This window comes from Taudactylus pleione, unplaced genomic scaffold, assembly GCF_031769625.1.
Source record: "Taudactylus pleione unplaced genomic scaffold, aTauple2 ptg000504l, whole genome shotgun sequence".
In the NCBI taxonomy this organism is placed as follows: domain Eukaryota; kingdom Metazoa; phylum Chordata; class Amphibia; order Anura; family Myobatrachidae; genus Taudactylus; species Taudactylus pleione.
Genome location: NW_028284906.1, coordinates 719166 through 747147, shown reverse-complemented (window position 1 = coordinate 747147; position 27982 = coordinate 719166). Strand labels below are relative to the sequence as shown.

Here is a 27982-nt window from a genome sequence, read left to right as displayed (position 1 = left end):
CAAAGGGGGCGAGCTGTCGATGTTGATAGCTCGTCCCGTTTGGAAGTCGGGCCAGGGGGGTGGCAGCCCAAACGGAGGCGCTTCGGGGCTTACAACAAGTGAGACCCTACCCTAGGGTCTCGTCGTAAGCCCCGATGGTCAATGACCATCGCGACCATCACCCTAGCGGTCGCTGTAGCTGTTAACCCACAGACTAACGACCGCAACAGAGGCGGGCGGTCAGGATGCAAGCGGCCGCCCAGTTTCTGAGCGACCGCTTGCATGCTCCGACCGCCTCTGAATGAGGCCCATAATGTTTTTGCTATCTCTCTGATGGGTTTGTTTTGATTTTTCAGCCTAATGATGGCGTGCTTCACTGATAGTGACAGCTCTTTGGATCTCATATTGAGAGTCGACAGCAACTGATTCCAAATGCAAATGTCACACCTAGAATTAACTCCAGACCTTTTACCTGCTTAATTAATAATGAAATAATGAGGGAATAGCCCACACCTGTCCATGAAATAGCTTTTGAGTTGATAGTCCCATTACTTTTGGCCCCTTAAAAAGTGGGAGGCACATATAGAAACCATTGTAATTCCTACACCGATCACCTGATTTGGATGTAATTACCCTCAAATTAAATCTGAAAGTCTGCAGTTAAAGCAAAATCTTGTTTGTTTCATTTCAAAGCCATTGTGGTGGTGAATAGAGGACAAAATCTGACAATTCTGTCAATGTCCCAATATTTATGCACCTGACTGTGTATATCACTGTAAGGTCCCCTCTCCCTATATAATAATAATACCACATATCAGTGTGTGTTGGGAGCTGTTATATCCCCTCATATATCACTGTACAGTCCCCTCTCCCCTATATAATAATAATACCACATATCAGTGTGTGCTGGGAGCTGTGTTATATCCCCTCATATATCACTGTACGGTCCCCTCTCCCCTATATAATAATAATACCACATATCAGTGTGTGCTGGGAGCTGTGTTATTCCTCCTCATATATCACTGTACGGTCCCCTCTCCCCTATATAATAATAATACCACATATCAGTGTGTGCTGGGAGCTGTGTTATTCCTCCTCATATATCACTGTACGGTCCCCTCTCCCCTATATAATAATAATACCACTTATCAGTGTGTGCTGGGAGCTGTGTTATATCCCCTCATATATCACTGTACAGTCCCCTCTCCCCTATATAATAATAATACCACATATCAGTATGTGCTGGGAGCTGAGTTATTCCCCCTCATATATCACTGTACAGTCCCCTCTCCCCCTATATAATAATACCACATATCAGTGTGTGCTGGGAGCTGTGTTATTCCCCCTCATATATCACTGTACAGTCCCCTCTCCCCTATATAATAATAATACCACATATCAGTGTGTGCTGGGAGCTGTGTTATTCCCCCTCATATATCACTGTACAGTCCCCTCTCCCCCTATATAATAATACCACATATCAGTGTGTGCTGGGAGCTGTGTTATTCCCCCTCATATATCACTGTACAGTCCCCTCTCCCCTATATAATAATAATACCACATATCAGTGTGTGCTGGGAGCTGTGTTATATCCCCTCATATATCACTGTACATTCCCCTCCCCCCTATATAATAATAATATAATATAATACAGGACACGTTACCTGGCTCCGGGTGTGTCAGGAATGTCTATGACAAAATGGCAGCTACAGCCCCTGTGGCCCCGCCCCCGCTGCTCTGTGATTGGGAGACTATAAGAATATGGCCGCCGGTCACCTTACATGAGGACACCATTACACTATAAGTTTGTTACTCTAGTGATGAAGCTGTGAGCGGCAGGTGCAGGTGGCTGCTTAGTTACAGGACGTCCTTCTTACTTTTTGCCGCTTGATTGGCTACTCGCTGCTGCCAATCAATTCACTGAGGGGAATGAGAGGAGGGCGCTCGTTACGATAAGGGGCGGGGCTGACAGTAGCCATAGGTATACGGAGATGAGAGGGACGGGGCGGGTTTATCTAGAGGGGGCGTGTCTTTTTATTCAATAGCAACTTCCGGGTGTGACTGGCGGCAGGTAAATGGTATGTACTATTATTATACAGGTGGAGCAGATCCTTTTGTTACTAATATACAGCCGGAGCAGGCTCTATTGTTGGTATAATGCAGCTGGAGCAGGCTCTGGTGCTGCATTATCAGTACTCAGGTGGAGCAGACCCTAGTGTTGGTATATTACAGGTGGAGCAGAAACTATTGTTACTATGGTACAGCTGGAGCAGACTCTGGTGCTGACTTATCATTATACCTTTGGAGCAGATCCTTTTGTTACTAATATACAGCCGGAGCAGGCTCTATTGTTGGTATAATGCAGCTGGAGCAGGCTCTGGTGCTGCATTATCAGTACTCAGGTGGAGCAGACCCTAGTGTTGGTATATTACAGGTGGAGCAGAAACTATTGTTACTATGGTACAGCTGGAGCAGACTCTGGTGCTGACTTATCATTATACCTTTGGAGCAGATCTTTTTGTTACTAATATGCAGCTGGAGCAAACTGGTGCTGTATTATCATTACACATGTGGAGCAGATGCTAGTGTTGGTATAATACCAGTGGAGGAGGCTCTGACGCTGCATTATCATTATACAAGTGGAGCAGACCCCAGTGTTGGAATAATACAGGTGGAACGGGACCTGTTGTTACTATAATACAGCTGGAGCAGACTCTGGTGCTGCATTTTCATTATACAGGTAACAACAACAGAAGCAGAAAGTTCTCTCTATATATTTGGGGCACTCACCCTACTAATAATAAAGCGTAACCTGTAATAGTGTCAGTAAGAAATGACCGAGGTGTTATCTGTATAGCGCAATAAGTCAGGAAATACACAGAACGTAACAGAAAGAGGATATAAAGCCTGGTCTAACCAGGGCCAATAAGCCCTCAGCACTGACCAGCTGTGTGATGGGAGACGTATATAGTGATTATCTGTATCATTTATGGTCAGACATATACATCATGGCTCAGAGTTATAGGGTGTATATATAATATATATATATATATATATATATATAATGTATATGTGATGACTTGGGGAAATTAGCTAGTAGATGGGTGTCAGTGGTGCAGTTTTTAAAGAATTCAATCAGGATCCAACACGGCTTTTAGGTAACTAATACCCCTTTTACACCAGAGTAAAAACCTGTGTTTTGCTGGGTCTACCCGGGTCACAGCTCAGTGTAAAAGGGTCTCTGCAAAATAACCCAGGTCAAGTGACCCAGCAATCCAACCCAGGTATCTACCAGGGTTGGACCCAGGATGGACCCGGGTAATGGTGCAGTGTAAACGGTGCAACCCGGGTTATCTGACCTGGGTCATGCCTAAAATGAGCTGATTGGTGGTTGTGAAGCATTCACCTCCCACTTTTTATGACCTCATAGGTTTAGCAGGGCTGACCTGGGAGTAACCCAGATCGAAGGTGCAGTGTAAATGGGGTCTGACCTGGGTTGGAACCATGTCCAAAAACTCAGGACGGGCCCAGGTTTTTGGTGGAAAAGAGGTATAAATGGTAAAGGTGCTTACTTCCAGCATATTCATGTGCAGCTGTTGTACAGCTAATTCTGACTCTGCCACGTTTAACCGGCATCGCAGCCCCAGTGCTCTGGTGTTTCTTTCCATTTGGAGATTTTTCAACTGGTTCTGGGTATTCAACAGACACTTCTCAAGGTTCTGACTCTGGGCCTGATTCAGACCTGCTTGCTAGGATGCCATCGCTTGTAGATGGCCCGATATTTGCATGCTGCGTATGCATCACAATGCGCGAGCCACTGCGACAGATCGGGAAGCGCTCGCTCGCCCAGCATAGACAGCCCAGGTGAACGAGTGACAGAAGAGGCCGTTTGTGGGTGGTAACAGGGGCAGGCCACTAGAAACGGGGGAGTGGAAGTACGAACGCAGGCGTGCCTGTGTGTTCCAACGCCGTTTCATAGGCGTGCATAATTAGCAGTCAGCGTCATTGTACACGTCACCTGGTTGTATTTCACACTGAAGGGATCGCAGTGCTTGCGGCAGGGTATAGTCAACCTCAAGTGCTGCGAGCACATCCGATGGTGCTCGATGTACCAATGTTTTCATGCATTTCCTGGAGATTACGAGCGCAAAGTGGGCGTCTTATGAATGGCTGGTGTGCGTCTGCATACACAAAGTGATCGCTTGCCAAGACATAGTGGGCGTGCTGATGCCTTGCCGAGCGATCGCCTGCCTTGCTGAGCGTGCGCTGGATTTGCATACGCTGGGAGCGAGCGATCGCATCTAGCAAACGGCTCTGAATCAGGCCCTCTGTTCTTGCAACTTCCAAGCCCTGCCATGGGCAAGGTTAAGCTCTCTCTCTCCAAAGCTTCACTGTGCTCTACGGTGTCATGCAGGCTTTCCTCCAGAAATACATTTCTTTTCATTATGCCCTGTGAAACTGCTCTAGCTGCAGACAAATTGGATTGTAGAGTTGTACTTGCTCCTTACAGCTGACTTCAAGACAGACAATCTCCATGTCTTTTTCTTCACGTTCTGTCTCCCACTGAGGCCGAGGCTGCAGCATCTGGAGAGATTTCTCTTTTACTCCACACAACTCTTCAGCCAGAGAATTTTTCTCCATTTCACAATTATCCAGCTTTGCTTGAGTGGACAGAATGAAAGAGTCTTTTTCTTTTACAATTAGGGCTAAAGCTGCCATTTTCTTTTGTGCGCCCGCTTGCGTCACTCTGGTGCCCTTCTTTCTATACATTCTTTTAATTCTTCCACTGCAGAAGATCCAAACGACTTTGTCTTTCTCTTGCTTTTGCAAAAAGCATCTTTCTCATGTACTTGTAGGACATTTTTAAAGAAGCCAGCTCACTATGAAGCTTTTCCTCAATTTGCTTATGAACAAACAATTCTTCAGATGACTTCCTCTTTAAGTCACTTATTTGCTTGTAAAAATAAAACAATCTTCCATCCATACGGCCATTTTCTTCCGTGCTTACACAATCTTTACCTGGCACAATATAACACCGCACCTGATTTCATTTCTGTGGAACTACAATGTCCACCAATTAACATAGCACTGGCTCTTTTCTTTGCAAAATAAATGTCCAGAGCACATAATTAGACAAACCTTGGCCCTGATTCAGACCCACTCGCGAGCGGCTGTCCGCTCGCAAGTGGGTCGATGTTCTGCACTGAGCATGCGCACGACGGAGGGAGCTTGGGTGGGCGTGCCGGGGGCGTGCCTCCCTGACGGGGGCGTTCCCACGGGAACGCCTCCCGTCAGAAGCCGGCCCACTGACATCACTAGTGATGTCAGTGGGAGTGATTTTGGCTCTGATTGAGCCAAAATCACTCCGGAGCTTGCGGTTGAAAACCTCAACCGCAGGCTCCGGCTCGCAGTTTCGATGGTCGCGATGGTCAAGACCATCGCGGCCATCAAAATGCACGCTCGTATAGGCTGTGGGTGGTGACCCACAGCTATACGAGCGTACAGGAGGACGCTCCATAATTATAGAGGGCGGCCCTCATTCAGAGCGTGCGCTCTGCTCAGAGCGTACGGCTCTGAATGAGGGCCCTTGTCTTTAACGAGCAGACCGTAGGCTCTGAGCATATCAGCAGAACGAAACCCAAACTTTCCTTCCTTGTTGCTGCACAAAAAGAGTTAAGCTGCACACACACATAAAGATTTTCTGTCCAACCAGCCAACTAGGTGATTGGTGGGAATGGAAATCTGGTAACGTATGGGAGTAACTGATGATCAGCAATTTGCTCCTAAATGCCAGAAAACAGATGAAAATGGCGTCAGACAAGTTTGTTAAATGTTTGATCTAAACAATTTGTTCAAACAACAGTTTTTGTCCATTTTCCGGTGTTTGGGGCCAAATTGCTGATTGTCATTTGCTTTCATTCCTTACCAGATTTTCATTCCAACCAATCAACTAGTTGGATGGTTGGACAGAAAATCTTTAGGTGTGTGGCCAGCTTTAAGGGGTCAAACCCATTAGGTGCGAATAGCGAGTTGCGATTTTCACTTCAAATTCGTATAGCGAATTCATTTTGCAATCCAATTAGCAACTCACACTGATCAGTCAGACTGAATTCGCAAGTTTCCACTCGCACCTCCCTGAGGGTGAGAGATGGAAAGGAAAATCTTTATTTTAAGGTTAAAATCTGGGGATACTGTGCTGAACCCCTTGGACACCCCCCCTAATGACCAATTAGAAGTTTCTAATTAGCTTATTTAGTCCAATAATTACATGTCATTTTTTGAGGTAAAAAAATAAAAATGTCCTCAAATTACCCCCAAATTTAATTACAATAATTTTTTAGTTGAAAAATAATTGTTTTTATCATTTTTTTTCCATTTTTCAAGGTGCCCTCAAAGTACCCCAAAGTCACTCTTTTTCCTAGTTTTTTTTTGCATTTTTCATTTAATTAGTTTGCGATTAAACGAAAAAAAGTTTATTTTGTAACATTTTCTTGCAATTAAAAAAAAAAAAGTACAAATCAGCCATTTGACACCATTTCAAAACCTACAGTAACTTCCTAATGGCCACAAACAGCCGTCTATACGGTCCTGCTAACGAAATTATCCATTTTGGGGGGTCCAAGATGGTCTCCCCACATTTTTCATGCATTTCTTGCAAATCTCATTTGGCAGTCAGTTCGCACCCCCCTCCCGCTGCGAGTAGTGCGAATAGGCATTTTTTATTGGATTGGGGAATTCTCGGGAGCGCGTTTCGCGGCGAAGCGTGCGAGTTTTAAGAAACAAACTAGCGACTTCCAATTCGCACCTCATTGGATCGAGCCCTGCTCTTTTCTTTGCAAAAGACATTTCTCAACACACATTTCCCTTCAAAGACATTATATATCGCACAATTGGCAATTTCCCATACCTTTTGCAGGTTGCATAACTTTTATAGCAATGGTTTATCAGACATGCATACAACTTTTATAGCATGGTTTATCAGACATGCATACAACTTTTATAGCATGGTTTATCAGACATGCATACAACTTTTATAGCAATGGTTTATCAGACATGCATACAACTTTTATAGCATGGTTTATCAGACATGCATACAACTTTTATAGCATGGTTTATCAGACATGCATACAACTTTTATAGCATGGTTTATCAGACATGCATACAACTTTTATAGCATGGTTTATCAGACATGCATACAACTTTTATAGCATGGTTTATCAGACATGCATACAACTTTTATAGCATGGTTTATCAGACATGCATACAACTTTTATAGCATGGTTTATCAGACATGCATACAACTTTTATAGCATGGTTTATCAGACATGCATACAACTTTTATAGCAATGGTTTATCAGACATGCATACAACTTTTATAGCAATGGTTTATCAGACATGCATACAACTTTTATAGCATGGTTTATCAGACATGCATACAACTTTTCCATGAAATACACTGTTGCAAAACACTTTGATACATAACAGACAATTCTCTTTTTACACAGTTCAACATGCCTTGGGTCCACTCGCTACTCCAAGCTTTGCGACTCTCTCACTAGCTGCATTGAATCCTGTTTTGTATCCATTATACTGCTGTAGTAAGCGTCCATTTTCCTCCGTAGAATCAAAGTCCCAGTCCTGTCTCTGGCGGGTATTCTCACAGGCTCTAGCATGGCTTTGTCTGCTACAGCTGCTTTCAGATACAGCCTTACAATCTGGCCTGCTTGCAGTCTCACACTCTGCTCCCTGCAGAGTAGCATACACAGTCTTTGGAGTTTTTAGGGTCCTCCCTACCTCCTGTAGGTCTGAACCCGGCTTCCTAGCCACCAGTGGCTTCCCGGACCTCACTGGCCTCCAACTGTAGTCCTACCTGGACTAGACACAGCCTGTCCTGACTCTCTCACTCCAGGTGAAAGTGTTTATACCGAGCGCTGATATTTATGTGGAGGTAATCCTTATTTATGAAGATGAAATATACATACATACATACATACATACATCAGCACAAGCACTGAGATTATGTGTGTAGCTCCTATGAGAATATGTGGAAGGGCTGGTTCCAGTGAGGGTAATGTGTAACGGCAATCACAAGGTGACCTGTCCCTACCGTACCCTAAGATGGTCGTCTTCTTCCTGGATGCGGTCCGGTACATACCCGGCAGGTATACCTGTAACACCCGTTCTGTGCTCAATCTGACGCCTGATAAGATGGGGTTTTACCAATGATGGTTTGCGCTGGACTCGCAGCATATGCGGCGTGCTGAATCACGTTGCTGCTGGATGTCATCACCGGCTGCACGATGTTAGAGAGGGAAGTTTCCAGTTAATCTCCGTCTGTTGCCAACTCGTGCCGAACGCGTTTCACACAGTTCGGTGCTCTCTCAGGGATAGGGCTGATCTTCCATGTGTCCATATTTATACTAAATAGCTGGCGGTCAGTACCCTCACTACGTGGTTATTAGTGTTATATATTATACAGATGGAGCAGTCTCTGGTGCTGCATTGCCATCATACATGTGGAGCAGACTCTAGAGTTTTATATATTATACGGGGGGAGCAGACCCTGGTGTTACTATAATGCACCTGTCTGGTGCTGCATAACCATCAAAAAGAATGAACATACACATCAGTGTTACATATAATAAAGATGGAGCAGACCCTGGTGTTACTATAATACAGGTAGATCAGACACTAGTGTTGGTATAATAATTGGGGAGAAGACTCCAGTGTTACATATAATACAGATGGAACAGACCCTGGTGTTACATATAATACAGTTGGAGCAGACCCTGGTGTTACATATAATACAGGTGGAGCAGTCACTGCTCGGTAGGTAACAGACTATAGAGATAGGGAGGTGTCCGGTGCACTCAGACCCCCCATACAGAACGTATCAGCTGTAGCTGGTGGTCAGTACCCTCAGTAGGTGGTTATTAGTGTTACATATAATACAGGTGGAGCAGACCCTGGTGTTATATATAATACATGTGGAGCAGTCACTGCTCGGAGGGTAACAGACTATAGAGATAGGGAGGTGTCCGGTGCACTCAGACCCCCCATACAGAACGTATCAGCTTTAGCTGGCGGTCAGTACCCTCAGTAGGTGGTTATTAGTGTTACATATAATACAGGTGGCGCAGACCCTGGTGTTACATATAATACAGGTGGGGCAGACCCTGGTGTTACATATAATACAGATGGAGCAGTCACTGCTCGGTGGGTAACAGACTATAGAGAAAGGGAGATGTCCGTAGCACTCAGACCCCCCCATACAGAATGTATCAGCTGTAGCTGGCGGTCAGTACCCTCAGTAGGTGGTTATTAGTGTTACATATAATACAGGTGGAGCAGACCCTGGTGTTACATATAATACAGCTGGAGCAGACCCTGCCTGGTGTTACGTATAATACAGGTGGAGCAGACCCTGGTGTTACATATAATACAGCTGGAGCAGACCCTGCCTGGTGTTACATATAATACAGGTGGAGCAGACCCTGGTGTTACATATAATACAGCTGGAGCAGTCACTGCTCGGTGGGTAACAGACTATAGAGAAAGGGAGGTGTCCGGTGCACTCAGACCCCCCATACAGAACGTATTAGCTGTAGCTGGCGGTCAGTACCCTCAGTAGGTGGTTATTAGTGTTACATATAATACAGGTGGAGCAGACCCTTGTGTTACATATAATACAGCTGGAGCAGTCACTGCTCGGTGGGTAACAGACTATAGAGAAAGGGAGGTGTCCGGTGCACTCAGACCCCCCATACAGAACGTATTAGCTGTAGCTGGCGGTCAGTACCCTCAGTAGGTGGTTATTAGTGTTACATATAATACAGGTGGAGCAGACCCTTGTGTTACATATAATACAGCTGGAGCAGTCACTGCTCGGTGGGTAACAGACTATAGAGAAAGGGAGGTGTCCGGTGCACTCAGACCCCCCATACAGAACGTATCATCTGTAGCTGGCGGTCAGTACCCTCAGTAGGTGGTTATTAGTGTTACATATAATACAGGTGGAGCAGACCCTGGTGTTACATATAATACAGCTGGAGCACTCACTGCTCGGTGGGTAACAGACTATAGAGATAGGGAGGTGACCGGTGCACTCAGACCCCCCATACAGAACGTATCATCTGTAGCTGGCGGTCAGTACCCTCAGTAGGTGGTTATTAGTGTTACATATAATACAGGTGGAGCAGACCCTGGTGTTACATATAATACAGCTGGAGCACTCACTGCTCGGTGGGTAACAGACTATAGAGATAGGGAGGTGACCGGTGCACTCAGACCCCCCATACAGAATGTATCAGCTGTAGCTGACGGTCACTACCCTCAGTAGGTGGTTATTAGTGTGGAAGTGACAGAATACACAGAGAGACACCATAGTGTACACCGGGTGATGTATGAGATGCACAGACGTCCTCTGTAATAGGCCCTGCTGACTCCTCACCTGTCTGAGGCTTTCTTATGCTGAGTACGCACTAGCGCAGATCGGAGCGACATATTGTGTACATTGTATAGTGTGTACCCATGGTATGTGCGCTCAGTATGGCTGTGTACATTGTATAGTGTGTACCCATGATATGTGCGCTCAGTAAGGCTGTGTACATTGTATAGTGTGTACCCATGATATGTGCGCTCAGTAAGGCTGTGTACATTGTATAGTGTGTACCCATGATATGTGCGCTCAGTAAGGCTGTGTACATTGTATAGTGTGTACCCATGGTATGTGCGCTCAGTAAGGCTGTGTACATTGTATAGTGTGTACCCATGGTATGTGCGCTCAGTAAGGCTGTGTACATTGTATAGTGTGTACCCATGATATGTGTGCTCAGTAAGGCTGTGTACATTGTCTAATGTGTACCCATGGTATGTGCGCTCAGTAAGGCTGTGTACATTGTATAGTGTGTACCCATGATATGTGCGCTCAGTAAGGCTGTGTACATTGTATAGTGTGTACCCATGATATGTGCGCTCAGTAAGGCTGTGTACACTGTATAGTGTGTACCCATGGTATGTGCACTCAGTAAGGCTGTGCACATTGTATAGTGTGTACCCATGGTATGTGCGCTCAGTAAGGCTGTGTGCATTGTATAGTGTGTACCCATGGTATGTGCGCTCAGTACGGCTGTGTACATTGTATAGTGTGTACCCATGGTATGTGCGCTCAGTACGGCTGTGTATATTGTATAGTGTGTACCCATGGTATGTGCGCTCAGTAAGGCTGTGTACATTGTATAGTGTGTACCCATGGTATGTCGGCTCAGTAAGGCTGTGTGCATTGTATAGTGTGTACCCATGGTATGTGCGCTCAGTACGGCTGTGTACATTGTATAGTGTGTACCCATGGTATGTGCGCTCAGTACGGCTGTGTACATTGTATAGTGTGTACCCATGGTATGTGCGCTCAGTAAGGCTGTGTGCATTGTATAGTGTGTACCCATGGTATGTGCGCTCTGTACGGCTGTGTGCATTGTATAGTGTGTACCCATGGTATGTGCGCTCAGTAAGGCTGTGTACATTGTATAGTGTGTACCCATGGTATGTGCGCTCAGTAAGGCTGTGTACATTGTATAGTGTGTACCCATGGTATGTGCGCTCAGTAAGGCTGTGTACATTGTATAGTGTGTACCCATGGTATGTGCGCTCAGTAAGGCTGTGTACATTGTATACCCATGATATGTGCGCTCAGTAAGGCTGTGTACATTGTATAGTGTGTACCCATGGTATGTGCGCTCAGTAAGGCTGTGTACATTGTATAGTGTGTACCCATGGTATGTGCGCTCAGTAAGGCTGTGTACATTGTATAGTGTGTACCCATGATATGTGCGCTCAGTTAGACTGTGTACATTGTATAGTGTGTACCCATGGTATGTGCGCTCAGTAAGACTGTGTACATTGTATAGTGTGTACCCATGGTATGTGTGCTCAGTAAGGCTGTGTACATTGTATAGTGTGTACCCATGGTATGTGCGCTCAGTAAGACTGTGTACATTGTATAGTGTGTACCCATGATATGTGCTCAGTAAGGCTGTGTACATTGTATAGTGTGTACCCATGATATGTGCTCAGTAAGGCTGTGTACATTGTATAGTGTGTACCCATGATATGTGCGCTCAGTAAGGCTGTGTACATTGTATAGTGTGTACCCATGATATGTGCGCTCAGTAAGGCTGTGTACATTGTATAGTGTGTACCCATGATATGTGCGCTCAGTAAGGCTGTGTACATTGTATAGTGTGTACCCATGATATGTGCGCTCAGTAAGGCTGTGTACACATCTGTCCAATCTGTCTGATGGGAAGTAAAATCTGGTCTGTTTTCCAGTGTTTGCATACCTCCAAACTTTTGAAGTCAGAGACGAGGGACCCTTTGCGCGTCAAAAGGGGGTGTGGCTTCCCAAAAGGGGTAGGGCATCTAGGAAACGAGGCGGAGCTGCGCGTCAACCACCATTTACGGCACTATAGGGGGCGTGCCCAGCACTCTGAGATGCTGGGCAGCCCCCCAGGCTCTCCCTACACTAGTGAACAGACGCATCGCACGGCATCTGTTCACCTTCTGCACAACATTCTCCCCAACTTCACCTTCTCCCCAACTTCCCCCCCACCGCTGGACACTGTGGCCCGCGGGTGGGACAGCGGGACAGTCCCATAAAAATGGGACTGTCCCGCTAAATGCGGGATAGTTGGGAGGTATGTGTTTGGGATCAAATTTCTTTTGTAATTTGCTCCGATACATTACTAAATTTTTCTTCCCACCAGACAGATATATCTATAGGTGTGTACGCAGCCTTGTGAAGGCACCTGTGCTCCAGCAAGGAGATATGGAAAACATGTTCTGTTAGGGTCCCTGGGCACTGGAGATGGGAAACACTGTTCTAGAGCCTCACTGTGTACTGTAATTATCCTCCAAGAAATGCTTCATCCTCTCCCCTATGCTACATAAACATGGCCGGCAGGATTGTCACACATGTAACGTGCATCCTGGTAGGCTAACTGTGACGGGGCATGCTGGGACTTATAGTTCCACTATGGCTACGGAGTCACAGGCTGTACAATGCTGCTGACACTCGGTAATTATTACAGATGTGGAGCAGAGAAAATAAGATGGGTGATTGTACACAAGTCGCCCAGATATTTAGGAGACAGGGAAATAGAGCAGTAGTGGGGGACAGAGGCTGGCCTGGGAGATGTGGTGCGCTATCGGAGGGCGTATAATGGGGTAGTGGGAGCATAGAAGTAGGGTAAGATGATGGGGCAGAGACTTTCTCCTAGGTTACTGGGGAGAATGACCGGAGGGTGGAATGAGGAGGAAAAGGTGGGTGGGCTGTGATGGGTTTGTCCTGGGGAAATATCTTATCATATGGTGTTGTGTACTTGTGTATAATATACACATGTGTAGTAATCACTGGTTATCAGGTGTGTGACCTGTGTATAGTGATCAGTGTGTATCAGGTGTGTGATATCAGTGTGACCTGTGTATAGTGATCACTGTGTATCAGGTGATATCTGTGTGTGTTTCCTGTTTTAATATGTTACATATACTCTGTAATTTTTATTATGATTATATTTTTAATAGACAAGTGAGCTTTACAGAACCAGAAAATCTTTACTAGAAGTGACGTGAGGGTGAGACGTGTCCTGTATAAATCACTGATCACTGAGGATGGACAAGGACAGGAGTCACATGACTGAGAAGATACTAAATCTCACCCTGGAGATCATCTACCTGCTGACTGGGGAGGTGAGAGGATCTGGGAGTGTCACAGTGACATCACTTATATCTATAGTAATAATACAGGGACATGACTGGGGAGGTGAGGGGATCTGGGAGTGTCACAGTGACATCACTTATATCTATAGTAATAATACAGGGACATGACTGGGGAGGTGAGGGGATCTGGGAGTGTCACAGTGACATCACTTATATCTATAGTAATAATACAGACACATGACTGGGGAGGTGAGAGGATCTGGGAGTGTCACAGTGACATCACTTATATCTATAGTAATAATACAGACACATGACTGGGGAGGTGAGAGGATCTGGGAGTGTCACAGTGACATCACTTATATCTATAGTAATAATACAGACACATGACTGGGGAGGTGAGAGGATCTGGGAGTGTCACAGTGACATCACTTATATCTATAGTAATAATACAGGGACAAGACTGGGGAGGTGAGGGGATCTGGGAGTGTCACAGTGACATCACTTATATCTATAGTAATAATACAGACACATGACTGGGGAGGTGAGGGGATCTGGGAGTGTGACAGTGACATCACTTATATCTATAGTAATAATACAGGGACAAGACTGGGGAGGTGAGGGGATCTGGGAGTGTCACAGTGACATCACTTATATCTATAGTAATAATACAGGGACATGACTGGGGAGGTGAGGGGATCTGGGAGTGTCACAGTGACATCACTTATATCTATAGTAATAATACAGGGACATGACTGGGGAGGTGAGGGGATCTGGGAGTGTCACAGTGACATCACTTATATCTATAGTAATAATACAGACACATGACTGGGGAGGTGAGAGGATCTGGGAGTGTCACAGTGACATCACTTATATCTATAGTAATAATACAGGGACAAGACTGGGGAGGTGAGGGGATCTGGGAGTGTCACAGTGACATCACTTATATCTATAGTAATAATACAGGGACATGACTGGGGAGGTGAGGGGATCTGGGAGTGTCACAGTGACATCACTTATATCTATAGTAATAATACAGGGACATGACTGGGGAGGTGAGGGGATCTGGGAGTGTCACAGTGACATCACTTATATCTATAGTAATAATACAGGGACATGACTGGGGAGGTGAGGGGATCTGGGAGTGTCACAGTGACATCACTTATATCTATAGTAATAATACAGGGACATGACTGGGGAGGTGAGGGGATCTGGGAGTGTCACAGTGACATCACTTATATCTATAGTAATAATACAGACACATGACTGGGGAGGTGAGAGGATCTGGGAGTGTCACAGTGACATCACTTATATCTATAGTAATAATACAGGGACAAGACTGGGGAGGTGAGGGGATCTGGGAGTGTCACAGTGACATCACTTATATCTATAGTAATAATACAGGGACATGACTGGGGAGGTGAGGGGATCTGGGAGTGTCACAGTGACATCACTTATATCTATAGTAATAATACAGGGACATGACTGGGGAGGTGAGGGGATCTGGGAGTGTCACAGTGACATCACTTATATCTATAGTAATAATACAGGGACATGACTGGGGAGGTGAGGGGATCTGGGAGTGTCACAGTGACATCACTTATATCTATAGTAATAATACAGACACATGACTGGGGAGGTGAGAGGATCTGGGAGTGTCACAGTGACATCACTTATATCTATAGTAATAATACAGGGACAAGACTGGGGAGGTGAGGGGATCTGGGAGTGTCACAGTGACATCACTTATATCTATAGTAATAATACAGGGACATGACTGGGGAGGTGAGGGGATCTGGGAGTGTCACAGTGACATCACTTATATCTATAGTAATAATACAGGGACATGACTGGGGAGGTGAGGGAATCTGGGAGTGTCACAGTGACATCAGTTATATCTATAGTAATAATACAGGGACATGACTGGGGAGGTGAGGGGATCTGGGAGTGTCACAGTGACATCACTTATATCTATAGTAATAATACAGGGACATGACTGGGGAGGTGAAGGGATGTGGGAGTGTCACAGTGACATCACTTATATCTATAGTAATAATACAGGGACATGACTGGGGAGGTGAGAGGGGATCTGGGAGTGTCACAGTGACATCACTTATATCCATAGTAATAATACAGGGACATGACTGGGCAGGTGAGGGGATCTGGGAGTGTCACAGTGACATCACTTATATCTATAGTAATAATACAGGGACATGACTGGGGAGGTGAGAGGATCTGGGAGTGTCACAGTGACATCACTTATATCTATAGTAATAATACAGAGACATGACTGGGGAGGTGAGGAGATCTGGGAGTGTCACAGTGACATCACTTATATCTATAGTAATAATACAGGGACATGACTGGGGAGGTGAGGGGATCTGGGAGTGTCACAGTGACATCACTTATATGTATAGTAATAATACAGGGACATGACTGGGGAGGTGAGGGGATCTGGGAGTGTCACAGTGACATCACTTATATCTATAGTAATAATACAAGGACATGACTGGGGAGGTGAGGAGATCTGGGAGTGTCACAGTGACATCACTTATATCTATAGTAATAATACAGGGACAAGACTATGGAGGTAATCCCATCTTGGAGTGTATGTAATGATGATTGGTGTCTCCCCCAATACACAGGATTACACCGTAGTGAAGAAGACATCCGGTGAACATGAGACACCCAGCAGCCGTCCCCGTGGGTCAGGAGGACTCAGCAGGACCCACAGCCCCATCATGGTGGCTCCACCTCACTCACTGATACATAAGAGAGACAATGACCAGAAAATCCTAGAACTCACCAACAAGATCATTCAGCTGCTGACTGGAGAGGTGACTGCTGGGAATGGGACATTATACAGTGACACCAGGGGATGTGTCTTGGTGATGACTGGAGAGGTGACTGCTGGGAATGGGACATTATACAGTAATACCAGGGGATGTGTCTGGGTGATGACTGTAGAGGTGACTGATGGGAATGGGACATTATACAGTAATACCAGGGGATGTGTCTGGGTGATGACCGGAGGTGACTGCTGGGAATGGGACATTATACAGTAACACCAGGGGATGTGTCTAGTTGATGACTGGAGAGGTGACTGCCTGGAATGGGACATTATACAGTAACACCAGGGGATGTGTCTAGTTGATGACTGGAGAGGTGACTGCTGGGAATGGGACATTATACAGTAAAACCAGGGGATGTGTCTGGGTGATGACTGTAGAGGTGACTGATGGTAATGGGACATTATACAGTAACACCAGGGGATGTGTCTGGGTGATGACTGGAGAGGTGACTGCTTGGAATGGGTCATTATACAGTAATACCAGGGGATGTGTCTGGGTAATGACTGGAGAGGTGACTGATGGGAATGGGACATTATACAGTAACACCAGGGGATGTGTCTAGTTGATGACTGGAGAGGTGACTGCCTGGAATGGGACATTATACAGTAACACCAGGGGATGTGTCTAGTTGATGACTGGAGAGGTGACTGCCTGGAATGGGACATTATACAGTAACACCAGGGGATGTGTCTAGTTGATGACTGGAGAGGTGACTGCTGGGAATGGGACATTATACAGTAAAACCAGGGGATGTGTCTGGGTGATGACCGGAGGTGACTGCTGGGAATGGGACATTATACAGTAACACCAGGGGATGTGTCTGGGTGGTGACTGATGGGAATGCGATATTATACAGTAACACCAGGGGCTGTGTCTGGGTGATAACTGGAGAGGTGACTGCTGGGAATGGGACATTATACAGTAACACCAGGGGATGTGTCTAGTTGATGACTGGAGAGGTGACTGCCTGGAATGGGACATTATACAGTAACACCAGGGGATGTGTCTAGTTGATGACTGGAGAGGTGACTGCTGGGAATGGGACATTATACAGTAACACCAGGGGATGTGTCTGGGTGGTGACTGATGGGAATGCGATATTATACAGTAACACCAGGGGCTGTGTCTGGGTGATAACTGGAGAGGTGACTGCTGGGAATGGGACATTATACAGTAACACCAGGGGATGTGTCTAGTTGATGACTGGAGAGGTGACTGCCTGGAATGGGACATTATACAGTAACACCAGGGGATGTGTCTAGTTGATGACTGGAGAGGTGACTGCTGGGAATGGGACATTATACAGTAACACCGGGGGATGTGTCTGGGTGATGACTGGAGAGGTGACTGCTGGGAATGGGGCATTATACAGTAACACCAGGGGATGTGTCTGGGTGATGACTGTATCATTGTGTGTGTCAGGTTCCTATAAGGTGTCAGGATGTCACTGTCTATGTCTCCATGCAGGAGGGGGAGTATATAGAGGAACACAGGGGTCTGTACAAGGACGTGATGATGGAGAATCACCGGCCCCTCACATCACTGGGTAAGAGGAGACTGTTATTTATAGTACAGGGGAGAGCAGGTATGGGGACCCCCTATATACACACCACCTGATAATCACATATATACAATGTACTCAGTCACTGTGTGTCTCCTACAGATGGAGCCAGTAACAGAAATACCCCAGAGAGATGTCCCCGTCCTTATTACCAAGATGGTACAGCGGAGAATCACAGGACCCCACAGGAGCATCTGGTAGATGGGATTTAGGGTCTCCCCAATATCCAAGTGTCTAAAACTAAATAATCTGTAGAGAATCTGTGTGCCTCATTCTGCTTTTTACGCTCAAACATTATTTTTTTATGGGTCATTAGAATGAAGATCTTGCTGATATTATGGCAGAAGAAACAGAGGGAGAAGAAGAGATGTATGTGACTGATATTAAGGTAGAAGTTATAGAGGGAGAAGAAGAGACGTATGAGAGAAGTGATCAGCAGTGTAAGGAGGAGGACATCCCTACGGATATCAGCACAGGTGAGTAATAAACACTTATTACAGAAAATAACCACATATTCTCCTTGTCCAGTTACTACAATACTCTCTTAACCTACACCCTCCTCTATCAATACAAACTAATGAGTGAAATGTATCTGCATAGTTGGGGAGTCAGGAGCCTTGAGGATCAATTAGACATCTGTTCTCCCCCATTCACATCATGTCACTGTGTGTTACCAGCCCAGAGATCTGACCAGTCTCCTCCCCACACTCTCTGGTGTATCTCATACATCAGGAGCCATCAGCCCCTATTATACTCCTGCTCTCCCCCTCACATCATGTCACTGTGTGTTACCAGCCCAGAGATCTGACCAGTCTCCTCCCCACACTTTCTGGTGTATTTCATACATCAGGAGCCATCAGCCCCTATTATACTCCTGCTCTCCCCCTCACATCATGTCACTGTGTGTTACCAGCCCAGAGATCTGACCAGTCTCCTCCTCACACTCCCTGGTGTATCTCATACATCAGGAGCCATCAGCCCCTATTATACTCCTGCTCTCCTCCTCACATCATGTCACTGTGTGTTACCAAACACAGAGTTGTGAATCTAACCATGCACTCTCGGTAAATCAGCCGGTGGCATCCCTTGGTGTAGAAGTGTTCACCAGACACTCCCAAAACAATTTAGAAAATGAAACGGTATCACCAATTGTATCCTGCTGCGCTGAAATAATTTCACAGAGAAGTGGCGTTCCTTTCAAACGACCCCAGACTCAAAATGAAGAATCTATATAAGGACTCAAACAAATAACACAATATTCATAGTGTAACACCGTAATTAAAATTGTGCAACTTCTAAGAAAATCGGTATTATTTTGCGCAATTGTGTAAAGATCCGCATAACAAACAGCAGTTTATTATCAAGGTACAAAACAGATGTAGAAATACAGTATATTGGTGGAGCAATATTCAACTTATATATAGTCACACATGTCCTTCATATCATCATTTATGGGAAGTCTGCTTCATATATCGATAATGGATGGTGATGGTCAGTGGTCCAGGCATCTCAGCACAAGTTCATGTCAGTCCCACTCGTACAGGAATCTCCATCCTTCCTACTCGTCAGAACCCCTCTCTCCTCCCCCATAGGACACCACTGTTCATATATCGTTACTCTTGCTGAGTACACTCTTTTGCATGTGGTCTGCTTTACACCATATAAGGTATTTCTGTTATCGATTGTTGCAAATTAACTCACTACCTAGTGAACAAACAGTTGGCCATTCTCTAAAAATAAACATGCATGGTACATTTGCTGCTTGAGATATGTTTAAAAACATGTAGAAATTCAAATATTAAACCTATCACACCCAACCTGTACTGGGGAAACCCACACACTATACAGCCTCCTATTCTCACTCGTCAGTGGCCGTGGTATGGGCTAGTGATAACTCATAGCAGCCCCACCCTGTACTGGAGAAACCCACACACTATACAGCCTCCTATTCTCCCTCACCAGTGGCCGTGGTATGGGCTAGTGATAACTTTTATAGCAGCACCAGCCAGTACTGGGGAATCCCACACACTATACAGCCTCCTATTCTCCCTCACCAGTGGCCGTGGTATGGGCTAGTGATAACTTTTATAGCAGCACCAGCCAGTACTGGGGAAACCCACACACTATACAGCCTCCTATTCTCCCTCACCAGTGGCCGTGGTATGGGCTAGTGATAACTCATAGCAGCTCCAGCCTGTACTGGGGAACCCACACACTATACAGCCTCCTATTCTCCCTCACCAGTGGCCGTGGTATGGGCTAGTGATAACTCATAGCAGCACCAACTGGTACTGGTGAAAGCCATATCCTCTATAGTCTCCTACTCTCCGTGGCCGTGGTATGGGCTACTGATAACTCATAGCATCCTCAACCGGTACTGGGGAAACCCACACACTATACAGCCTCCTATTCTCACTCGTCAGTGGCCGTGGTATGGGCTAGTGATAACTCATAGCAGCACCAGCCAGTACTGGGGAAACCCACACATGCTGCATCCTCCTATTCTCACTCACCAGTGGCCGTGGTATGGGCTAGTGGTAACTGATAGCAGCCCCAGCCTGTACTGGGGAAACCCACACACTATACAGCCTCCTATTCTACCTCACCAGTGGCTGTGGTATGGGCTAGTGATAACTCATAGCAGCCTCATCTAGTACTGGGTAAACCCACACACTATACAGCCTCCTATTCTCCCTCACCAGTGGCCGTGGTATGGGCTAGTGATAACTCATAGCAGCACCAGCCTGTACTGGGGAAACCCACACACTATACAGCCTCCTATTCTCCCTCACCAGTGGCTGTGGTATGGGCTAGTGATAAATCATAGCAGCCCCAGCCAGTACTGGGGAATCCCACACACTATACAGCGGCCCATTCTCCCTCACCTGTGGCTGTGGTATGGGCTAGTGATAACTCATAGCAGCCCCAGCCAGTACTGGGGAATCCCACACACTATACAGCCTCCTATTCTCCCTCACCAGTGGCCGTGGTATGGGCTAGTGATAACTTATAGCAGCACCAGCCTGTACTGGGGAAACCCACACACTATACAGCCTCCTATTCTCCCTCACCAGTGGCCGTGGTATGGGCTAGTGATAACTCATAGCAGCCCCTGCCAGTACTGGGGAAACCCACACACTATACAGCGGCCTATTCTCCCTCACCAGTGGCTGTGGTATGGGCTAGTGATAACTCATAGCAGCCCCAGCCAGTACTGGGGAATCCCACACACTATACAGCCTCCTATTCTCCCTCACCAGTGGCCGTGGTATGGGCTAGTGATAACTTATAGCAGCACCAGCCTGTACTGGGGAAACCCACACACTATACAGCCTCCTATTCTCCCTCACCAGTGGCCGTGGTATGGGCTAGTGATAACTCATAGCAGCACCAGCCAGTACTGGGGAAACCCACACACTGTACAGCCTCCTATTCTCCCTCACCAGTGGCCGTGGTATGGGCTAGTGATAACTCATAGCAGCACCAGCCTGTACTGGGGAAACCCACACACTATACAGAATACTATTCTCACCAGTGGCCGTGGTATGGGCTAGTGATAACTCATAGCACTTGGCGGATATATTGGTTTATTGTTGCTCTCTACCAATTAAGAGACATTGGACACAGGAGACCTTTCTGCTCTCCATGTGGTTGGGGAACAAGTCTCATATGGATAAGCGGACACTGGGGACTCTTGGAGATGAAGGCTCCTCTTCCCATAAAGCCGTAGAGGTAAAAATAATTTCCATCCACACTTCACCTTCATATAGACAGATCCAGAACCCAGCACTGATAGAACAATACTAGGTTGTTAATCTGTGAGCTTCCTACTGAAAATCGTTAACCCCTTAAAGCCAGATGACCACAGCAAAGACTACGATGAATGACCGCACAGCTTGCTGCATGTTAGGTGATACAATATCCACAATCATGTTGTATGGAAGATCTCCTATTGCAGGACAGTAGGGAGATACTGTCCCTGGTGAGATGGAGGAGATCACTCAAGTGGGATGGTGCTGACATCTTCAGCTAATTCCATCTCACCATGATGCCATGAAGAGCCCTTTTCCCACTGATGGAAATGGATGGTTACCTTCCACTCGGGGCTTCCATTTCAGCTCCTGTCCTGTAGTGTTCTGCCCATTATTCTGGATTTACCAGCGAGCCCCCCTAATTTAAATCTGTTTCATATTTCCTACCAATGTTACCGGATGAGTGACACAGTGACACCTGGTGCTATTACCACAACGGATCCGCTAACACATCGGCCAATCAGGAAAGCTATACACCCTTACCGATCGCCCCCTCAATGTGCGTTCACTGACATCAAATGCCCGCCTAGTTGTCAGTCACGGGTTGAGCTGTCCCTGCAGCAAGTGAACAGCTCTAACCCACTGAATCGTGGACTCTACAAAGCCTCTGAAGGTGTCCGGTGGTGTCTGGAGGTCAGGGCAACACCTTGAACTCAGCATGTACTGTAAATGTATATATAATATGTAATTTACATTAACACTGCTTTGTTAAATATCATATGAAAGCCCAAGGCTTCAATTAATATACCAAATTTAATTACAATCTGAGACTGTCAGGATGAAACCCTGTGTGGATTTGGTGTGGAATAACCCAGTAATACATTGACTGTAAGTGATTCCTAAAGGATATGGAAAGTACAGCAACCATTCAGATTCTAACTTTTATCCTCTAGAGCAGGGATGGGGAACGTCAGGCCAGGGGGCCGTATAAGGCCCACGAAATCATTTGGTCTGGCCCTCAGAGCTTTTTTCTGCTAGCCTCATCTGGCCAGCAGGGTGCCTATGATGGCATCCTGCAGCCAGAATCTATACAGCAGAGCCGCCTTGAGTGTCCTTAGGACGCTTCAGACGGTCACACCGCTGCCCTTATAGCTCTACGGGCATTGCTGCAAACACCTGCGATTGTGGCCCGCCCCATGTGATGTCACACAAAGGGGGCGTGACCTGAACTGGGCCCACAAATAATGTTATATATATATATATATATCAAAATGGCCCTCTGCAGAAAAAAGGTTCCCCACCCCTGTTCTAGAGGGGTCTAAATAAATGATAAGTAGAATCTGATTGGTTGCTCTGGGCAACATATCCACTTCTTAAATAAAAAAACAATTAGGAGCGCAAAGATATAAAAAAAAAGTATTACAGATTCATTTAATAAGGTATAATTAACAAGACATACCATATAACCTAAAATACTGTTTAAAACCAAAAAAATAGCCAAAAAATTAACCCTTATAAAATACAGAAAGGGAAATATATATTGTAAAAAAAAACATCCTCACAAATAGTGCAAATATAGAGTCCACCAAAGTCTTTAAAGATCCGGTGTGATTAGCAGGTCCGCTTAGGTATGGGACATGGATAAATATAACAGAATAAATAGATGCAGTTGTTCGCCCAAATGCAGATTAATATCCAGCCTCACTACCGTGAGTGCACCTCATCACCGCTGTAGATCTTGATCACCAGTGCTAATCCTGGAGTTGTGGCAGCAGGAGGGCAGAGCCTCGGTGAATTACGCTCCCCTTAAAGGCATCCACCTGATGTAGTTGTGGAGCGGAGTCAGCGGAATCAACACGTTATCTGACGGTAAGTAGAGGGAATCCACGGCTTGTGCTGAAGATCAAAGATAACGTTTTTATATCCACAGAGTCCCAATTTGTAGCACGTACCATCGGATAACTTTAGCAGTAGTGGGCCAGCCTGCAAATAGATCCTTAACGCGTTTCTCCGTTGTAATGGCCAAACTGTAATTTTTTGGCCATTTTTTTATTTTAAACAGTATTTTAGGTTAAATTGTATGCTTTTTTTTAAGTATACCTTATTAAATGAATCTGTACTACTTTATCTTTGCGTTCCTAATTGTTTTTTTATTTTTGTCTGTTCATCTTTGAGTGTCTCCCGAAACCTCATTGGGAGCTGCATAGTGGATATTTATTTTATTTGTTGATTTTTCAACTTTATCAGATTTTAATTGCACCTGATATAGATATATTATTATCTGTAGGTTTTTCCACTTTTAAAAACCTGCACTTTAGTAAATATACCCCATATCCAATTATGCATTTACCACATCCAATGTAATTATGTGGGTCACCATTAACAGCCTATTTCCCTGTTCTCACTGATGCTCAGATGTAACCAGGTGTTTAACTCCAGGTAGTAAAGGTGTTGTCTAGGTGGATGGACAGAGCACTAAATGAACACACCAGATATAATTAGGTGGTATAGTAATAGGGTACCAGCTGACAGACTTTATTGCAAAGGCTGATGAATATAAGCTTGCAAGTAATCGCCGAAATATAGTAAACTTTCTGCACTAGGATGCGTGGATATTATCCAATGATAAGATTAGCTGGAGACCCCTATAAGACCTACAACCCGTGGTCAGGCTGGTAGCAGACTATAATGCAAATTTCATATTGAACGGTCAAGCTTAAATAATACAGTCCGTGGTCAGGGCTGGCGGCAGACAAAGACGTAGTAAGAGACTGGCCACCTTAAGGACAGGAGAGAAAAATGAGATTCCAATACAAAACCAAGTCAGTAAGAAGAAGCAGGACACAGGAACATAACTTCTAGCAGTGCAGAAGCTATCACTGGCGCAGGTGACACAACGCAGCAGCTGTATAAACCCTCAGCAGCCAATCAGCTAAGGACTAAAGTCCAGCCTATCGTGGGACCTGAGATCTGTGTCAGGACCCTGCAGACCTAAACCCCAGCAACCAGCCTGGAACTGGATTCGGGATCTGAGACTCAGAACTGAGAGTGGATCTCCAATAGCCAGGAAAACCAGCTGAAAAGACTCGGAAACCGGGATCCACCACAGCCCTGGAATAAATCCCTAAACCACATGAACAGCCCATATAAATTAATCCAGAATAGAGGAGCAACCTGTAGCACCAGCCTGTGGAATAGACCAGAAACAAAATGAGAGCAGCAGCTGTAGGAGACTATAGAATATCTGCAGTAGATGGACACCACAAGCTCCCTGAAGTACTGTGCAGATACAGGGCACGGACTCCACAAGCTCTCTGAAGACTGGGTAGATACGGGGCATGGACACCACAAGCTCTCTGAAGTACTGTGTAGATATGGGACACGGACTCCACAAGCTCTCTGAAGTAATGTGTAGAGACGGGGCATGGACTCCACAAGCTCTCTGAAGTACTGTGTAGATACAGGGCATAGGCTACACAAGCTCTCTCATGTACTATGTAGATATGGAGCATGGACACCACAAGCTTTCTGAAGTATTGTGTAGATACGGGGCATGGACTCCACAAGCTCTCTGAAGTACTGTGTACATACGGGGCACGGACTCCACAAGCTCTCTGAAGTACTGTGTAGATACGGGGCACGGACTCCACAAGCTCTCTGAAGTACTGTGTAGATACGGGGCACGGACTTAACAAGCTCTCTGTGTAGATATGGGGCACGGACTCCACAAGCTCTCTGAAGTACTGTGTAGATACGGGGCACGGACTCCACAAGCTCTCTGAAGTACTGTGTACATACGGGGCATGGACTCCACAAGCTCTCTGAAGTACTGTGTACATAGAGGAATGCTCCATAATCTGATGGATATAGACCTTTGCAGTGATGCATTGTCCTGCTGAAAGTGCTCACTCCCATCTTAGTGAATGCTGGAATGCACCTACTATGTATCATCTTACAAAGTTGCTTAAATTGTGAAATGCCATCTTCACAGTATACAACAACAGATTGCAGAGATATCTGCATATATATAGTATTTCTTTTTTTTTTTTTAAACAATTTCTTTTATTGAGACACCGCACATAAGCACAATCGGATACATCAAAATAACAATCACGCAAAGTATAAATATACATAGAGTACAGTAGACATATAAATCAATCGTTGTGAACATAATATAGTAACAGTGTGTCTACCAAAGAAGAAAAGAACCCCCCCCAAAAAAAAAAAAAAAAGTCAAAAACCACATAGACATATATATATAGCTCATGATAGCAGTACTCCACCATATAAACACTGCATATGTCCTAGTTATCAGAACATAATGTATATCAGATAATATTTAAAACTTTCAACATCTGACTAATACAACCAAAAACAAATAAATAATACAACAACAAAAAAAAAAAATCTATATATATAGTATTTCAATTGAGCAAGATACTATTTAAAGTGGTGGTGTGGTGACATGTACTGGGAATGAAAATGGCTGTCTTAGTCTCTTTGGCACGTGAGTGTATCTAATATATATATATATATATATATATATATATATATATAATCGATATCAGTATATTTTGATGCCACTTAATAATTTATATATTACTCCGACATAGGCCCATTTGATGGCAATTTGGGGACATTTCACCATAGATTTTATTGAAAAATGTAACTTGTGGGCAGACATTAATATTCCATTTATGTATTTTATTCCCAGCAGATGGATGTAGCAGCCGGAATGTCTCGGAGAATCATCTTGTTTTAAGTCAAAATTCTGAAATAGATGATGATGATGACGACGACGACATCACCCAATATTATCCAGGAGAAACCCCAATAACCCCAATTATGCATCCAGTCCCTCACAGCGCTAATCATGGAGAATATTCTAATAAATCTTATATTGGTACCTCTATTACAGCTCTTACAGTAGAAAAAATATTTCCCTCTTCTATAGATGCTAAATATTTTACACAGAAGACAAAGCTTATTACCCATCAGCCAGCTAAGGCAGGCGAGAGGCCATTTCAGTGTTCTGTGTGTGGGAAATGTTTTACACAAAAATCAAATCTTGTTATGCATCAGAGAAGTCACACAGGTGAGAAACCATTTCCATGTCCCGAGTGTGGGAAATGTTTTACACAGAAATCACATCTTGTTACACATCAGAGAAGTCACACAGGTGAGAAACCTTTTCCGTGTCCTGAGTGTGGGAAATGTTTTACACAGAAATCAGTTCTTGTTGCACATCAGAGACGTCACACAGGTGAGAAGCCATTTCCATGCTCTGAGTGTGGAAAATGTTTTACACGGAAATCAGTTCTTGTCGCTCATGTGAGAAACCATTTTATGCTCGAAAACCCTCCAATGTGATTGAACTAAAGCAATTCTGCAAAGAAGAGAGCACTAACATTCCACCACAGCGATGTGATAGTCACCTCCAGTTATCAGAAGTGTCCGGTTGCAGTTGTTGCTGCTAAAGGTGGCACAACCAGTTATTAAGTTTAAGGGGGGCAATTTAATGTTTCATATGTGTGACATAGGGATGTTGTTACCTTTTCCTTCAATAGATTAAATTATCATTTTAAAAACTTGTATGTTTATTTAGGTTGTCTTTGTTTTATATTAAAATTTGGATGAAGATCTGAAAAATAGAAGAAATCAGGAAGGGGGAGAACATTTACACACCACGAACTTCCACAGAGGGATACATCTGTGTGCTGGGAACATTTATCATAGAGGACATTGTGATTACAGTCTGTAATGGGTACAGATCCTTCCAGTTTCATCTCATTAGGATGGAGACAAGGCAGCCAAGAGTAAAGTGGTTGTAACTCTACAGTGGATGTAAAAGTCTACACACCCTTACTGATATTGCAGGGTTTCTGAGTAACATTTAAAATCATGTCCAAACGTAATTAATAAATATCTGCCTCTAATAAAAGTGATTGTGATTAACCCAAGGACAGAACGGCTGTTTCCGTATTATTACCTTGATATTGCAAAAGCTATGGTCTACAAGGAGCTTCCAAAACCTCTATGTGATATTGTTAAAAGGCATTACATGTTCCACTGAGCATTATGAAGAGTATCATCAGTAAGCTGGAAAATGTAGCACAACAGGAACATCG

The 27982-nt window shown here is 44.9% G+C and overlaps 2 protein-coding genes across 4 annotated transcripts in view; one reads left to right on the top strand and one right to left on the bottom strand.

Moving 5' to 3' along the window:
• LOC148501730 (uncharacterized) overlaps nt 1-27982 on the bottom strand; it is an 89655-nt gene that overhangs the window by 22063 nt on the left and 39610 nt on the right. The window contains exons 10-13 of the mRNA XM_088450030.1: nt 25403-25683; nt 7536-7725; nt 4861-4998; nt 4488-4640 (exon numbers count right to left, since the gene is read on the bottom strand). Coding sequence (XP_088306156.1) covers nt 4488-4640; nt 4861-4998; nt 7536-7725; nt 25403-25683 — 762 coding nt within the window. The remainder of the gene's footprint in view (nt 1-4487; nt 4641-4860; nt 4999-7535; nt 7726-25402; nt 25684-27982) is intronic.
• Nucleotides 1976-27822, top strand: LOC148501732 (uncharacterized). Of its 3 annotated transcripts, none has more exons than XM_088450054.1 (7): nt 1976-2057; nt 13558-13722; nt 16335-16526; nt 18009-18087; nt 18205-18299; nt 18419-18578; nt 26569-27822. In XM_088450054.1, the coding sequence occupies exons 2-7, from the start codon at nt 13645-13647 to the stop codon at nt 27222-27224; spliced, it is 1260 nt and encodes a 419-aa protein (XP_088306180.1). In that variant the 5' UTR covers nt 1976-2057; nt 13558-13644; the 3' UTR covers nt 27225-27822. The 3 variants fall into 3 exon arrangements, with proteins under 3 accessions (XP_088306180.1, XP_088306181.1, XP_088306179.1); XM_088450055.1 differs by lacking the exon at nt 1976-2057 and adding an exon at nt 2553-2719 and having other exon boundaries at nt 26572-27822; XM_088450053.1 differs by lacking the exon at nt 1976-2057 and adding an exon at nt 2553-2719.